The following is a 16,328-nucleotide window of genomic DNA, read 5'->3' as shown; positions in this document are numbered from 1 at the left end:
ACCGGAACCCACCCCACCCCTGGGGAGTTAGGACCACACATTCTCCCATCAGTCCAGGCGGAACGTTCTGCGCGCGGAACCTTTATTCTGGGATTACTGAGCATATGGGGGATGAAAATAAGTGTCGGACCATTTCCAATTTCGGCTGTTTCCGGTGTCACGAGCGAGAGCCGGTGAGTCCTGTGTGCCTCGGAGGGTGTGAGGGGTCGGCTGCCGGACACGGCGGGTGCACCGGCATTCTGCTTCCCTCCCGATACTTTCTCCTTGTCTACAGAAGCAGGTGCTGTCCGTTATTCTTAGCGGGAAGTAGTCGGACGTTCTGCGACTTTTAGTCCCCCAGGCTAGTTACAGGGAATGATCACATGGGGGTTGTAGTTCTCCTGTATCTGATCACATGGGGGTTGTAGTTCTCCATATTTTGTAGCTGGGTGGGTTTTAGTCACTGACTATTGGGGGCTTCTAGTCCGGGGACCCCTCCCGTTATCTCTGCCCCATTCCACCCTCTGGAAACTTTCTATGGTTGTTTGTTCTGATCCCAGAATCCTTTGCTCTTGTATCTGCAGATTTTCCTGGCTGTGTAGCGTCCATACTGGAGCCGGTCCTCGGCGGAGCCCCCTCGGCCCCCCTTTGTGCCCCGCGTTCCCGGAGGGTCTTGCTCTTTCTCTGTGTTGGTCTGTAGAACCGCTCTTGTGGAGACCCTCAGCGGTGTGTGGAAGGGGGCCAGCGGCCGTGGACCTGCTGCCATAGAGAAGATGGCAAGGGTGACCACGGCCCTCGGCGGGAACACCCTGACAGGCCGCACCATGTTCTGTCACCTCGACGCCCCCGCCAACGCCATCAGCGTCTGCCGCGACGCCACACAAGTGGTGGTGGCCGGACGCAACATCTTCAAGATCTACTCCTTGGAGGACGACCACTTTGCGGAAAAGCTGAACCTGAGAGTGGGGCGGAAGCCGTCGCTGAATTTCAGCTGCGCCGATGTGGTGTGGCACCAGATGGATGAGAACCTGCTGGCCACCGCCGCCACTAATGGAGTAGTGGTGACCTGGAACCTGGGGAAACCCTCCCGGAACAAGCAGGACCAGCTCTTCACGGAGCACAAGAGGACGGTCAACAAGGTCTGCTTCCACCCCACCGAGGTCTACATGCTGCTCAGCGGCTCCCAGGACGGGTTCATGAAGTGCTTCGACCTCCGCAAGAAGGACTCGGTCAGCACCTTCTCCGGTGAGTGAGGCCGCGACTCGCACTACACGTACGTAGCCAGCAGCACTCGTCAATGGTTAACCCCTTCATGACATATGACGTGCGGTCACTTCATATGTCAGGTCCCTGAGATAAAGATGTAAGCCCACATAATTCCTGGCAGATGATGGCTGATTTAATCAGCCATTATGTGCCTCTAACAGCCACGGGTGGTGCGGAGCTCAGCTCGCAGCTGGTAACCTGTTAAATGCTGATTTCAATGCAGTTACTGCGCACTAGCAGGGGGGTGCGCCATTCCATGCTTCCATGACGTAATCACGGGGTGCTGATGGGTTGCCATAACAGCTGAAGACCCCCGTGCCGCCTGTCATTACGGTACCCCTAGCTGGAATACAACAAAGAAGAAAGTGGTCCCCCTGCGCTGCCCGTGTAACCAAACAATGAGTTGGATAAAATTTTACAGGTACACGTTTCGAGGCGATCTGGCCTCTTCTGCAGGGTTAAACCATTGATTATGGTTTTGTTTTGGCGAAAAGGCCAGATCGCCTTGAAACGCGTAGATAAATCTGTTACACTTTATCCGTCTCCTCGTTTGGTTTTATGGGCAGCGCAGGGGGACCACCTTCTACTTTGTTGTATTTCGGCTCGGTGTCTCTTCACCCGTGGATCTGCAGCAGCTTTTATGCCTACATAGTGGCTGTATTTCACAGATCCTCACCAGGGGAGGATTAAATTCATCCCCGCCACCCCTATGTCATCAGGTAACACCCTAATGCTCCTTTATGTTTTCAGGTTTAGTTTATTTCTATTATAGTACTCCTGTGAAAGCCAGCATTTAGCTGGTGTTTATAGGAAAGCGTGATTTTTGCTATACATAGCAGTGCTGATGCACTGCTATGTACAGCACAAGCGATCAGGCAGTCACAGATTTAGGTTTCATAAGGGGACTATTTAAAGGGAACCTGTCACCAGTTTTTTGCCCTATAAGCTGCTGCCACCACCAGTGGGCTCTTATATACACATTCTAACATACTGTATATAAGAGCGCAGGCCGCTGTGAGAACATAAAAATCACTTTATAATACTCACCTAAACGGTCGCTGCGGTGCACAACAGTCGGATGGGTGTCTCCGTCCTCCGGTTCCGGTGCCTCCTCTTTCGCCCATCTTTGTCCTTCTTCTGAAGGCGCGATGCATGATGCGTCTACGTCATCCACACGCGCCGGCACTGAGGTCCTGCGCAGGCGCACTACAATACTTTGATCTGCCCAGACCGGGGCAAATCAAAGTGCGCCTGCGCAGGACCTCAGTGCCGGCGAGTGTGTATGACGTAGACACGTCATGCACCGTGGCTTCAGAAGAGGAGGAGGAGGCGCCGGTCCCGGAGGACGTAGACACCCATCCGACTGTTGTGCACCGCAGCGACCTTCTAGGTGAATATTATTAAGTGATTTTTATGTTTTACACAGCGGCCTAGGCTCTTATATACAGCATGTTAGAATGCTGTATATAAGAGCCCACTGTTGGGGGCCACAGCAGCTTATAGGGCAAAAAAGTGGTGACAGGTTCCCTTTAAATACAGTAAAAAGTAAAAAAACTGTTTTAAGAAAATATGGGAAAAAAAAAAAAGTTTGAATCGCCCCCCTTTTGCCCCATTAAAAAAAAAAAAAAGATAATAATAATAATAATAATAATAAAAAAAAACAAAACCCACACATTTTTTATTGTTGCGTTGGTAAATGTCCGATCTATCAAAATAGAAAAATAAATGAATCTGACCGGTAAAGAGTGTAATGAGATAAAAAAAAAAACCAAACAAAACCCGCCAGAATTATGTTTTTCGGCCGCCACAACATTGAAATAAAATACTCTAAGAAGCGATCAGGACATCGTATCCTCCCCGAAGCGGTGTCCGTAAAAACGCTGTCACACCGCCCCAGACCGTGAAAAATGAGAGCGCTGCGGGTCTCAGAAAATGGAGACGCAAGAAAAATATTTATATTTTACTTTTAGAAATTTCCGAATTTATTGTCTTTTAAGTAAAAAAAACCCCCAAACAAACGATATTTTCGGTGTCCGCGTAATCGTAGTGACCTGGGAATGATACTGCCAGGTCTGCAGACGGGCGCTGTGAGGATGGACCGCTCCCTCCTGCCGGCCGTGGCATCTGGGGAGTTGTAGTTCTTCTCTGTCTTCCCCGGGGTTACCAGGCCGCGGAGTGCGTGGGTATATCTTTATATTTTGTCTCCTTCACGCCGCGTGTCCTCGTCCTCCTCTTCCCAGGTCAGTCGGAGAGCGTGAGAGACGTCCAGTTCAGCATCCGGGACTACTTCACCTTCGCCGCCACGTTCGAGAACGGAAACGTCCAGCTCTGGGACATCCGGAGGCCGGACCGCTTTGAGCGCATGTTCACCGCCCACAACGGCCCCGTCTTCTGCTGCGACTGGCACCCTGAGGATCGGTATGTACCCCTCCGAAAAAAAAACCAGACCGGGAGACATAGGAGGCCGGTGGCACATCATGAGGTTGTGCGTGGCATCACTAAACTCAGGGCCACATTTCTCACAATATATTACCTTTGTCTGTAAACCGTACATAGGCTGAGTATTTGGTGAGTGCAGCTCCCTCCCCCCTCTCACAGCATTCAGAAACTGCAGCTGCATCCCCCTCCTCCTCACATTACACCATTTTTTTTTTCTACGCCTCTGGGTGAAGGTACAAGTTTCTCGAAGGCAAAAATAATGTCACTTAACCCTAATATTTTATACCGGGTTTACTCTCTTCCATCCCCATTGGCCGTCTTGTCACTCACTCTTTGATCTCTTCCCCGTAGAGGATGGCTGGCCACCGGCGGCCGGGACAAGATGGTGAAAGTGTGGGACATGAACACCAACCGGGCCAAAGAAATCTACTGCGTGCAGACCATCGCCTCCGTGGCCCGGGTGAAGTGGCGCCCGGAAAGGAAGTATCACATAGGCACGTGTTCCATGATGGTGGACCATAACATCTATGTGTGGGACGTGCGCCGGCCGTTCATACCTTTCGCCACCTTCGAAGAGCACAAGGACGTGACGACGGGCATCGTCTGGCGCCACTTACACGACCCGTACTTCATGCTCTCGGGATCTAAGGACAGCACCTTGTACCAGCACATCTTCAGAGACGCCCGGAGGCCCATAGACCGCGCCAACCCCGAAGGCCTCTGCTACGGACTCTTCGGTGACTTGGCGTTTGCCGCCAAGGAAAGTTTGATTTCCTCCTCCGCCTCCTCGCACGACTCCAATAGGAAACCCTACGACCGGCGACATCCCATCTTCTTCCTGAGGAAGCAGGACCCCATGGAGCAGTTCGAGAACATCTCCAGCGGCCTGATGGTGTTCGAGGCGGGCGGCGGGGACATGGGCTGCTTTGTGACCACGGCGGAGAAGTACGTCCTGGCCGGGAAACCTCTGGCCGAACTGTGTGACCACAACGCTAAAGTGGCTCGAGAACTGAACCGGTGGCAGGTAACAAGCTCCCCCCCCCCCCCCCCCCCGTGACTTATATCAAGGCCGGCGGTTGTAGTTCTTCAGAGTCTCCGGATTGCGGTGTCCAGGATATATCGTACTGACTTCCAATCTCACCAGATTTTCGGTATCGCCCCTCCAGGTGGCACAAACGTGGACGATGCTGGGGATCATCTACTGCAGCGCGGGCACGGTGCCGCCCACCAATCTCAACCACAGCCTGGGCAAAAGCGGCAACTCCCTGCCCCTCCTGAACAGGTGGGCTCCCGCACCTCTCTTGTGCCTTCCGTATCCCCCGACCCGTCCGGTAACTCTTTCCTTCTCTGTGCAGCTATAACATGAAGGATATGACACCGGGGATGGGCAGCGACGCGCGGCTGGACCTCAGCAAGGCGGACAGCCGGGCAGACAGCACCCTCATGGACTCTACCGCCATTAATAACGATGGTGAGGACGGAGGCGCGGCGCTCGTGTGTGGTCCACCTCTGTCCGCCATGTCTCATTGCTTCTATTCACTGTTTAGAGAACGAGGAGACGGAGGGCAGCGACGTTCCCGCAGACTATCTCCTGGGGGACGTGGAGGGGGATGACGACGAGCTGTACCTAATGGACAACGAGCATCCGCACCGTGAGTAATACCGCCACTCCATGTAATGTAATGTATGTACAGTGACTGCACCAGCAGAATAGTGAGTGCGGCTCTGGAGTATAATACAGAAGGTAACTCAGGGTCAGTAATGTAATGTATGTACACAGTGACTGCACCAGCAGAATAGTGAGTGCGGCTCTGGAGTATAATACAGGAGGTAACTCAGGGTCAGTAATGTATGTACACAGTGACTGCACCAGCAGAATAGTGAGTGCAGCTCTGGAGTATAATACAGGAGGTAACTCAGGATCAGTGATGTAATGTATGTACACAGTGGCTGCACCAGCAGAATAGTGAGTGCAGCTCTGGAGGATAATACAGGAGGTAACTCAGGATCAGTGATGTAATGTATGTACACAGTGACTGCACCAGCAGAATAGTGAGTGCAGCTCTGGAGGATAATACAGGAGGTAACTCAGGATCAGTAATGTATGTACACAGTGACTGCACCAGCAGAATAGTGAGTGCAGCTCTGGAGTATAATACAGGATATAACTCAGGATCAGTAATGTAATGTATGTACACAGTGACTGCACCAGCAGAATAGTGAGTGCAGCTCTGGAGTATAATACAGGATGTAACTCAGGATCAGTAATGTAATGTATGTACACAGTGACTGCACCAGCAGAATAGTGAGTGCAGCTCTGGAGTATAATACAGGAGGTAACTCAGGATCAGTAATGTAATGTATGTACACAGTGACTGCACCAGCAGAATAGTGAGTGCAGCTCTGGAGTATAATACAGGAGGTAACTCAGGATCAGTGATGTAATGTATGTACACAGTGGCTGCACCAGCAGAATAGTGAGTGCAGCTCTGGAGGATAATACAGGAGGTAACTCAGGATCAGTAATGTATGTACACAGTGACCCCACCAGCAGAATAGTGAGTGCAGCTCTGGAGTATAATACAGGATATAACTCAGGATCAGTAATGTAATGTATGTACACAGTGACTGCACCAGCAGAATAGTGAGTGCAGCTCTGGAGTATAATACAGGATGTAACTCAGGATCAGTAATGTAATGTATGTACACAGTGACTGCACCAGCAGAATAGTGAGTGCAGCTCTGGAGTATAATACAGGAGGTAACTCAGGATCAGTAATGTAATGTATGTACACAGTGACTGCACCAGCAGAATAGTGAGTGCAGCTCTGGAGTATAATACAGGGTGTAGATTTATTCTATAGGAGTCCGATCTGTCCCCTATAATGGGTTCTCTCCTGTCACAGCGGAGGAGCAGGAGTACATCCTTCCCCAGGAGGGTTTTCCTCTTCGTCATGAGATCACAGACACCCCCTCGGCTCTGGACCACCTTCAGGATAAGGCGGACTCCCCGCATGTGAGCGGCAATGAGGCGGAGACCGTGTCCCTGACCCCGGTGGAGTCCTTCTCCCTCATCTCCATCTCGCATGCCTTGTATGAGAACAGGCTGCCCTCCGACTTCTTCAACCCCATTGTGCGGGACATGCTGTGCTACTACGCGGAGCAGGGGGACGTGCAGATGGCGGCCTCCGTGCTCATCGTGCTGGGGGATCGCATCCGGAAGGAGATCGAGGAGCAGATGCAGGTAAGTGCCCGGACTTATGCCATGGTCCAGGGGGGTCACAGGGGGGCTCTCCCGGGGCGTATTGTGATTTAGGATCCTGACTTTCCTATACTTGGGGCAACCCCCGCTGTGCCTCCATGAAGTAACACTTCCCCCGCTGTGCCTCCATGAAGTAGTCGTGCCCCCCGCTGTGCCTCCATGTAGTAGTCGTGCACCCGCTGTGCCTCCGTGTAGCAGTCGTGCCCCTGGCTGTGCCTCCGTGTAGCAGTCGTGCCCCTGGCTGTGCCTCCGTGTAGCAGTCGTGCCCCCCGCTGTGCCTCCGTGTAGCAGTCGTGCCCCCGGCTGTGCCTCCGTGTAGCAGTCGTGCCCCCCGCTGTGCCTCCGTGTAGCAGTCGTGCCCCCCGCTGTGCCTCCGTGTAGCAGCCGTGCCCCCCGCTGTGCCTCCGTGTAGCAGTCGTGCCCCCGGCTGTGCCTCCGTGTAGCAGTCGTGCCCCCGGCTGTGCCTCCGTGTAGCAGTCGTGCCCCCGGCTGTGCCTCCGTGTAGCAGTCGTGCCCCCGGCTGTGCCTCCGTGTAGCAGTCGTGCCCCCGGCTGTGCCTCCGTGTAGCAGTCGTGCCCCCGGCTGTGCCTCCGTGTAGCAGTCGTGCCCCCGGCTGTGCCTCCGTGTAGCAGTCGTGCCCCCGGCTGTGCCTCCGTGTAGCAGTCGTGCCCCCGGCTGTGCCTCCGTGTAGTAGTCGTGCCCCCCGCTGTGCCTCCGTGTAGTAGTCGTGCCCCCCGCTGTGCCTCCGTGTATTAGTCGTGCCCCCCGCTGTGCCTCTGTGTAGTAGTCGTGCCCCCCGCTGTGCCTCCGTGTATTAGTCGTGCCCCCCGCTGTGCCTCTGTGTAGTAGTCGTGCCCCCCGCGGTGCCTCCGTGTAGTAGTCGTGCCCCCCGCGGTGCCTCCGTGTAGTAGTCGTGCCCCCCGCGGTGCCTCCGTGTAGTAGTCGTGCCCCCCGCTGTGCCTCCGTGTAGTAGTCGTGCCCCCCGCTGTGCCTCTGTGTAGTAGTCGTGCCCCCCGCTGTGCCTCCGTGTAGTAGTCGTGCCCCCCGCTGTGCCTCCGTGTAGTAGTCGTGCCCCCCGCTGTGCCTCCGTGTAGTAGTCGTGCCCCCCGCTGTGCCTCCGTGTAGTAGTCGTGCCCCCCGCTGTGCCTCCGTGTAGTAGTCGTGCCCCCCGCTGTGCCTCCGTGTAGTAGTCGTGCCCCCCGCTGTGCTCCATGCTTCATTTCCTCCTCTGGTTCCCGGGTGCAGACCCTTTTTCCCGCTCCTCTTCTGCTCGCGGCTTTGTCATGTATTTTTTTAATGATTTGCACAAGAGTAAATTGAAAACAAATCCTTTTGCTGCACTTTGCTTAGGACCAAAAACACCCCAAACTGCAAAATGCATAAATGTGCAAGGATCTGGGGTCTCTGTGGCCCCCGGGGTCCCCCCGTCCCTGTCTGTGCTGTGATTCCGCCTCCTCCCTATACGACCTCGTTGCATCTTTGCGCCCGCGATGCGTTCGGTTGTGTATCGCGGGCGGTGACCCCATTGTGTAATGTCTGCGCCCCGGTCTCTCCCGCAGGAGCACTGGTTCACCTCCTACATCGATCTGCTGCAGCGCTTCAAGCTGTGGAACGTCTCTAACCAAGTGATCAAACTGAGCACGTGCAGCGCCATCAACTGCCTGAACCAGGCGTCCACCACCCTCCACATCAACTGCAGCAACTGCAAGCGGCCCATGAGCAACAAGGGCTGGATCTGCGACCGGTGAGTGGCGGTGCGGATGGGGGGGAGTGCGGCGCCATACTGTCATCACAACAGTGGGGCAAACTTGCTTCTTGCTTTCCCTTCCTAGATGCCGACAGTGTGCCAGTATGTGCGCCGTGTGCCACCACGTGGTGAAGGGCCTCTTCGTCTGGTGCCAGGGCTGCGGGCACGGCGGCCATCTGCAACACATCATGAACTGGATGCAGACGAACTCCCACTGCCCGGCCGGCTGCGGCCACCTCTGTGAATACAGCTGAGCACCGCCATGTTCCCATCCTCCGTTTATAAGACCCTTGTCTTGGTGCGTCTTGCCCCCCCAGCCCTAAATCTGAAGATTGGTTTTCCCCTGGAAATACCAGTTTGTATTTAAAGGCACAGACGCCTGCGATGTGCAGCCCCCCGGTCCTGAGATTAAGGACATTACACGCCGGAGCGTTTGCCCGTCATGTGAGAGATGTGGGCTTCATTTCTGAGGCTCTGGGCAACCACTGTGGGTTGGGGATTGAGCCAAGCCGAGTCCTCCGCTAGATGCTCACTTTACATTGCATCCAGTATATATAGCGATATATTTTCCGCTTGCATTCACCCATTTTATGTTTTTTGTCCCCTGCTGCTGCCCGTAGCAGCACACGGGGATACCGTGCACCGTACGGAGGGAGCGGTGACCTGGTGCTCCTTGTTCGAGGCTGCACATATCAGGAGCTAGGACCCTGCGGGCATAGGAGGAGGATCGGCAACTGTCACACACACTGCTCAGAATAGCTGTTGAAAATACTGGGACGCTGGCCCTTTAATAAGTTTAGTAGTGAATGATGAGACCACCCATCTGTACCCCCCCAAATCTCCGTCATCCCTCTCTCCATTATTTACTTTCTATTTGTTAATTTGTGGTGAACTCACTTCCTTTCCCTCACGTTTTTTTGTCTTTCCTTGCCCTTTGTTTTCCTTGTCCGCTTCCCTTTCTTGTCCTCTTCCCTTTCTTGTCCTCTTCCCTTTCTTGTCCTCTTCCCTTTCTTGTCCTCTTCCCTTTCTTGTCCTCTTCCCTTTCTTGTCCTCTTCCCTTTCTTGTCCTCTTCCCTTTCTTGTCCTCTTCCCTTTCTCGACCCCTTCCCTTTCTCGACCCCTTCCCTTTCTCGACCCCTTCCCTTTCTCGACCCCTTCCCTTTCTCGACCCCTTCCCTTTCTCGACCCCTTCCCTTTCTCGACCCCTTCCCTTTCTCGCCCTCTCTCCCTTTCTCGCCCTCTCTCCCTTTCTCGCCCTCTCTCCCTTTCTCGCCCTCTCTCCCTTTCTCGCCCTCTCTCCCTTTCTCGCCCTCTCTCCCTTTCTCGCCCTCTCTCCCTTTCTCGCCCTCTCTCCCTTTCTCGCCCTCTCTCCCTTTCTCGCCCTCTCTCCCTTTCTCGCCCTCTCTCCCTTTCTCGCCCTCTCTCCCTTTCTCGCCCTCTCTCCCTTTCTCGCCCTCTCTCCCTTTCTCGCCCTCTCTCCCTTTCTCGCCCTCTCTCCCTTTCTCGCCCTCTTTCCCTTTCTCGCCCTTTTTTCCCTTTCTCGCCCTTTTTCCCTTTCTCGCCCTTTTTCCCTTTCTCGCCCTTTTTTCCCTTTCTCGGCCCTTTTTTCCCTTTCTCGGCCCTTTTTTCCCTTTCTCGGCCCTTTTTTCCCTTTCTCGCCCTTTTTCCCTTTCTCGCCCTTTTTCCCTTTCTCGCCCTTTTTCCCTTTCTCGCCCTTTTTCCCTTTCTCGCCCTTTTTCCCTTTCTCGCCCTTTTTTCTTTTCTCGCCCTTTTTCCCTTTCTCGCCCTTTTTCCCTTTCTCGCCCTTTTTCCCTTTCTCGCCCTTTTTCCCTTTCTCGCCCTTTTTCCCTTTCTCGCCCTTTTTCCCTTTCTCGCCCTTTTTTCTTTTCCTTGCCCATTGTTATCACTCGCGTCCTCTGTTTCTCCCTTGTACCTGCTTCCTCCTTGCTTTCCGTTGCTCCTCTTCTCTTTCTTTCTTCCCTCTTTTTCTCCCCACCTCCTTCATTCTCTGCTCACAGACCATTTTTTTCATTCTCGTTTTCATTTTTTTCATGTTGTTCCTTCTGTTTCCTGCATGTTTGTGCTATTGAATGACCTGTGGGGTCTATGAGACCTCCATAAAGCACCACTCCAGCGCTAAAAAAAAAATAATTCTAGAGTGGTGCTTCCAATCTAAGGTCCCTGCACTTAGCCTTATTCCCACTCACCGGCGTCTTTACTTATCATTCGCCCGGTGCCATCTTCTGACTTCGCTTTTGACTGTCACAAGTTCTTGATGCAAGTCTATGGGGTCCAGAAAGAGGCTCTCATAGAGTTGTATGGAAAAGTGACCTCCGGTGCTCTCCAGCAAACACTGGAGTAATCCGGTAGGTCACTGACTGCTGGACACTGGCTAAGTGCAGGGAACTGGTTAATGTGATGGAAGAAAACCCTTCATTGTTTATTCCCAGACCCTGTGATGGTCGCACCGCCGCTCAGCTCGTAAGTGACTTCTGCTGCGAACCAGGCCCCTGTGTCTGACTAATGACCGATATTATTCCTCTGGGAGTAAACAGTGACCGTCCCCCTCCGAAATCTTCAAAGCTGCGAGGAAATGATGTAGAAAGTGCTCCTGATCCCCGCTGTCCTCAGCCTTCTCCTTTTGCCTTATGAAGTTGGATACAATCCGTGTCGCCTCCTCACCAGGACCCTTATTTTACTTATTCTCCAATTACCTCGCGGTGACTCGGCCGCTCTTTGTGGAAGGCGCGACGTTTTAGTTTGTGCGTGTATTTATTAAAGCCTGTCGGCATTTTGTACCACCCTCCCCTCCCGAACCTGTCTGATCTGTATCTTCTCAGTGGGACGTCGTCTACGTATCGACCACAGTTGGGTGCGATGTGGTGTTATGTATATTTCTATATCCATCGATGTATAAATGTAGATATAGACCCCAGCAAACAGAAAACTCGCGGTTTTCCCCTAGACGTGACTCAAAAATTCCAAAAATTAACTACAGCTCTGCCTCAAACGACTGTATTTTCCGCATTGTAAGACACCCCCCCCCCCCAAAAAAAAACTGGGGGTAAAATGGGGGTGCGTCTTACAAAACGCATATGGCTTACTGGGGCGGCGGTGGTGGAGCGGGGTCATAAGAGGCAGGGTCACAGAACGGGCTCAAGGGTGTCTCGGCGGGTGACATTGATCTGCCGGGGTGCTGCGGAGGTGTCACTGCAATGGAGCAACTCAGCAGAGTCACAGGACAGGGTGTCGCGGCGGCCGGTGCCAGTGATCTGAATGTGGGCTCGATTGAATAACCCGCGGTTCACGCGATGGACTTCAAGAAAATGGCGGCGAGTCCGCAGATTGACGCGATGGACTTCAAGAAAATGGCTGCGGAGACCTATCTGCACACGCGCTACCTCCGCAGTCATTTTCTTGAAGTCCGTCTCGTCAACATTAGACGATTCAACGGAGCCCGCAGTCAGATCAATGGCACCCACTGCCGAGACACCCCGTCCCATGACCCTTCTGAGTAGCTCCAATGCAGTGTCGCACCCGCAGCCTGCCGGCAGATCAATGACACCCGCTGCCGAGATACACCTCGTCCCATGACCCTCCTGAGTCGCTCCACTGCAGTCCACCAGCACATCAATGGCGTCCGCCGCCGCAACACCCTCGCAGCCCGCCGGCAGATCAATGGCACCTGCCTCCGACACCCCGTCCTTTTGATCCTCCTGAGTCGCTCGACCGCCGCGACACCCTCACAGCCCGCCTGCAGATTAATGGCACCCGCCTCCAAGACACCCCGTCCTGTGATCCTCCTGAGTCGCTCGACCACCGCGACACCCCCGCAGCCCGCCAGCAGATCAATGGCACCCGCCTCCGAGACACCCCATCCTGTGATCCTCCTGAGTCGCTCGACCGCCGCGACACCCTCACAGCCCGTCAGCAGATCAATGGCACCCGCCACCGAGACACCCCGTCCTGTGATCCTCCTGAGTTGCTCGACCGCCGCGACACGCTCGCAGCCCGCCTGCAGATTAATGGCACCCGCCTCCGGGACACAACATCCTGTGATCCTCCTGAGTCGCTCGACCACCGCGACATCCTCGCAGCCCGCCAGCAGATCACTGGCACCCGCCTCCGAGACACCCCATCCTGTGATCCTCCTGAGTCGCTCGACCGCCGCGACACCCTTGCAGCCCGCCGGCAGATCAATGGCACCCGCCTCCGAGACACCCCGTCCTGTGATCCTCCTGAGTCACTCGACCGCCGCGACACCCTCGCAGCCCGTCGGCAGATCAATAGCGGCCGCAGCTGTGACATCCCTCAGCCCGCGTTATTGCCGACCATCCTGAACCGTAACACCCCCTCCTCTGAGCCCGCAGCATCGCTGACCCTGCCTCCTGTGACCCTCCTGAGCCCCCCCCACCACCGCCGCTCCCTCCTGGTGAGCACTAGGATTAAGACACACTAGAATTATAAGACTGACCCTCATTTTAACATTAAAAATGATTTTTTTCCCATTTTCCTCCTCTAAATTTGGGGTGCGTCTTATAAAACGAAAATGTATGCGTTAACCACCTAATAACACCTCCGCACTATATTACATACAGCACAGCGGGAGGTAAGACTGCAATTTTATTATAAACCCACAGCGCCATCAAGTGGTCAATGCCTGAACAGCAGCACAAAAAAATAACATGGGGCTCATTTCTAGTCCATTATGTTCACATCCGGCCAGTAAGAAGGTTCTATTGAAGGGGTTCATCCAGCTTTTAATGTGACCGCGTATAGCTCGGCTGTGCCATCACTGTATGATCCGGGAACTGATCCTACGGATGAAGAATCACTGTAAGGATGCCACGGCGCAGGAAAAGACCGGATCAGAATTGTGGCCCCTGATCGTCAGGGTTGGTGGGGTTACTAGAGGTCAAACCCCTGCTGCCAATCATAAAGTGAGGGCGTATTCTAGTGTATATGCCATTACCTTTACCTTCTGAGGAATTAGGAGGCCAGAAGCTGGAATAGTCCACGCATAATCCTAATACGAGAATCCTCAAACACGTAGACAGCGGCATAGAGCGGCTCGGTGAAGGTGGCAATGATCGTGTGCAGGTGTCTCGTCGATCGGAGGTCATAGAAAGACAGACGTCCGGCGTCGTAGTCCAGGTAGACTCCCACTGCCGGCGGCGGAGACTCCTGATGGATCTGCCGGGTGGTTTTGTTGTGCAAAGCGAAGAGATATGTCCGGAAAGTGAACCCCCAGGATTTCTCATTATGGCCAATGTAGGACTTGTCTCCGTCACTTTTCCTCTCGATGCTACCGTAGGCCACTCCGATAATCCACATCGGCGCTTTACTCAAGTTCACCTGCCAGTAGTGTTTACCTGAGGAGAATCTGGAGGAGCTTAACACCTGCCGTGATCTAAACCTTTCCGGACGATCTAGATAGTTCATGGAGATCGGAGAAGAGAAGGCAACGGAGAGGACGATATTATGGTGAGCGGTGTGGAGGTCCAACAGGACATTACATGTCTCTATTGTCTGGGGAAATTGGCTCTTGGCTCCTTTAAACATGAGATTAGCAACATGTCCGAGACCTCTGTGTAGGATCAAAGATACGGGCTCCTCGTCCAGACTCCCCGTGTCCGGTAGAGGACAATATCTGGGGTTGAGGTCGTAGTACGGGTGTTTTTCCCGGAGAATGGTCAATGGATCGGCATGACCACAAAACTGTTCAACTTCCAAAATCTGCGCAGACAGCGTCTCCTTTTGGATCTCCACCTGATGGATCAGATCCGAGACTGTGAGTGACAACAGCTTGCTCTACTTGGCGATCTCTTCGAGAACCTCTTTCTCCAGAGCCTTCACTTGTTTTATAATCTCACTGAAGAGCCCGCTCGTCCTATCCGTTAAGGTCACCGTTTTTTCGTGTATTTCTTGCTTATGTTCCCTCAGAGCCTGGATCTTCTCCTCCATCAGTTTCTTTTGGTAGGACAGCTTCTCCAAGATGGGTCTGAGTTCCTGATCCCTTTTCTTCTCTGAAGCCTCTTGAAAAATCTCCACCAAGTGTCCTCTGTGGCTGCCGTCCAGCCGGCATGATATGCAGATGCAGGTGGCGTCGTCGGGGCAGTAATACTCCAGGATCTTCTGGTGGATGGAGCACTTTCTGTCCTTGGAGAAGTTGGTTGGCTCCGTCAGAACGTGGTCTAGTGAAGTGTTGTGGACCTTTACATGGACTGCACATAGCGAAGCCTCACAGTTCAGACAAGTCTTTATAGCCGGTACGATGGAGTGGACGCAGTAGCTGCAGTGGATGGCACTGCTGTTCTCCGCCTTGGTGGTCCGGAGAGTCTCCACAATGTTACTGAGCCTTAAGCTCTTTTGAAGGCATGGCCTGGTATCGAAGCTGGCTCTACACTCGGGGCAGGAGTAGAGGCCATAACCTTCCTGGGTCTCGAATGCATTCCATGCAGAAACTGTGCCCACAGGAGAGGGTCACCGGTCCTGTGTAAAGGTCCAGGCAGATGCAACATGTCAGCTCATTCCCCCAGACAGTCAGAGCCATGTCACACTGTCTGCCATCCAGAGTGTAGAATACCGCAACCAGGATGTCTTCTATGCAGAAAATCCAGACACGCTGGTTTTAATATCCACAGACAAATACATCCGCCCCCTCACCGCATCCGTGCGAGATGACAGTATTATAGTAGTTATATTCTTGCACATAGGGGCAGTATTATAGTAGTTATATTCTTGCACATAGGGGGCAGTATTATAGTAGTTATATTCTTGCACATAGGGGCAGTATTATAGTAGTTATATTCTTGTACATAGGGAGCAGTATTATAGTAGTTATAGTCTTGTACATAGGAGCAGTATTATAGTAGTTATATTCTTGTACATAGGAGCAGTATTATAGTAGTTATATTCTTGTATATAGGGGCAGTATTATAGTAGTTATATTCTTGTACATAGGGGCAGTATTATAGTAGTTATATTCTTGTATATAGGGGCAGTATTATAGTAGTTATATTCTTGTATATAGGGGCAGTTTTATAGTAGTTATATTCTTGTATATAGGGGCAGTATTATAGTAGTTATATTCTTGCACATAGGGGCAGTATTATAGTAGTTATATTCTTGCACATAGGGGGCAGTATTATAGTAGTTATATTCTTGCACATAGGGGCAGTATTATAGTAGTTATATTCTTGTACATAGGAGCAGTATTATAGTAGTTATATTCTTGTATATAGGGGCAGTATTATAGTAGTTATATTCTTGTATATAGGGGCAGTATTATAGTAGTTATATTCTTGTATATAGGGGGCAGTATTATAGTAGTTATATTCTTGTATATAGGAGCAGTATTATAGCAGTTATATTCTTGTACATAGGGGCAGTATTATAGTAGTTATATTCTTGTACATAGGAGCAGTATTATAGTAGTTATATTCTTGTATATAGGGGCAGTATTATAGTAGTTATATTCTTGTACATAGGGGCAGTATTATAGTAGTTATATTCTTGTATATAGGGGCAGTATTATAGTAGTTATATTCTTGTATATAGGGGCAGTATTATAGTAGTTATATTCTTGTATATAGGGGCAGTATTATAGTAGTTATATTCTTGCACATAGGGGCA

The 16,328-nt window shown here is 52.4% G+C and overlaps 1 protein-coding gene and 1 pseudogene across 1 annotated transcript; one reads left to right on the top strand and one right to left on the bottom strand.

Moving 5' to 3' along the window:
• Positions 1-590: 590 nt before the first annotated feature.
• WDR24 (WD repeat domain 24) lies at positions 591-11,496 on the top strand. Its single transcript, XM_075318448.1, has 9 exons — positions 591-1,224; positions 3,486-3,663; positions 4,036-4,708; positions 4,851-4,966; positions 5,040-5,155; positions 5,232-5,336; positions 6,591-6,928; positions 8,506-8,690; positions 8,779-11,496. Exons 1-9 carry the CDS (start codon positions 753-755, stop codon positions 8,945-8,947), a joined length of 2,352 nt encoding a protein of 783 aa, XP_075174563.1. The 5' UTR covers positions 591-752; the 3' UTR covers positions 8,948-11,496.
• Positions 11,497-13,682: 2,186 nt separating this feature from the next.
• Positions 13,683-15,584, bottom strand: LOC142246765 (E3 ubiquitin/ISG15 ligase TRIM25-like; annotated as a pseudogene).
• Between the last annotated feature and the right edge of the window lie 744 nt (positions 15,585-16,328).

The sequence above is a fragment of the Anomaloglossus baeobatrachus genome, chromosome 7, assembly GCF_048569485.1.
Source record: "Anomaloglossus baeobatrachus isolate aAnoBae1 chromosome 7, aAnoBae1.hap1, whole genome shotgun sequence".
NCBI lineage: Eukaryota > Metazoa > Chordata > Amphibia > Anura > Aromobatidae > Anomaloglossus > Anomaloglossus baeobatrachus.
This window is presented reverse-complemented; position numbering and strand designations above follow the sequence as displayed.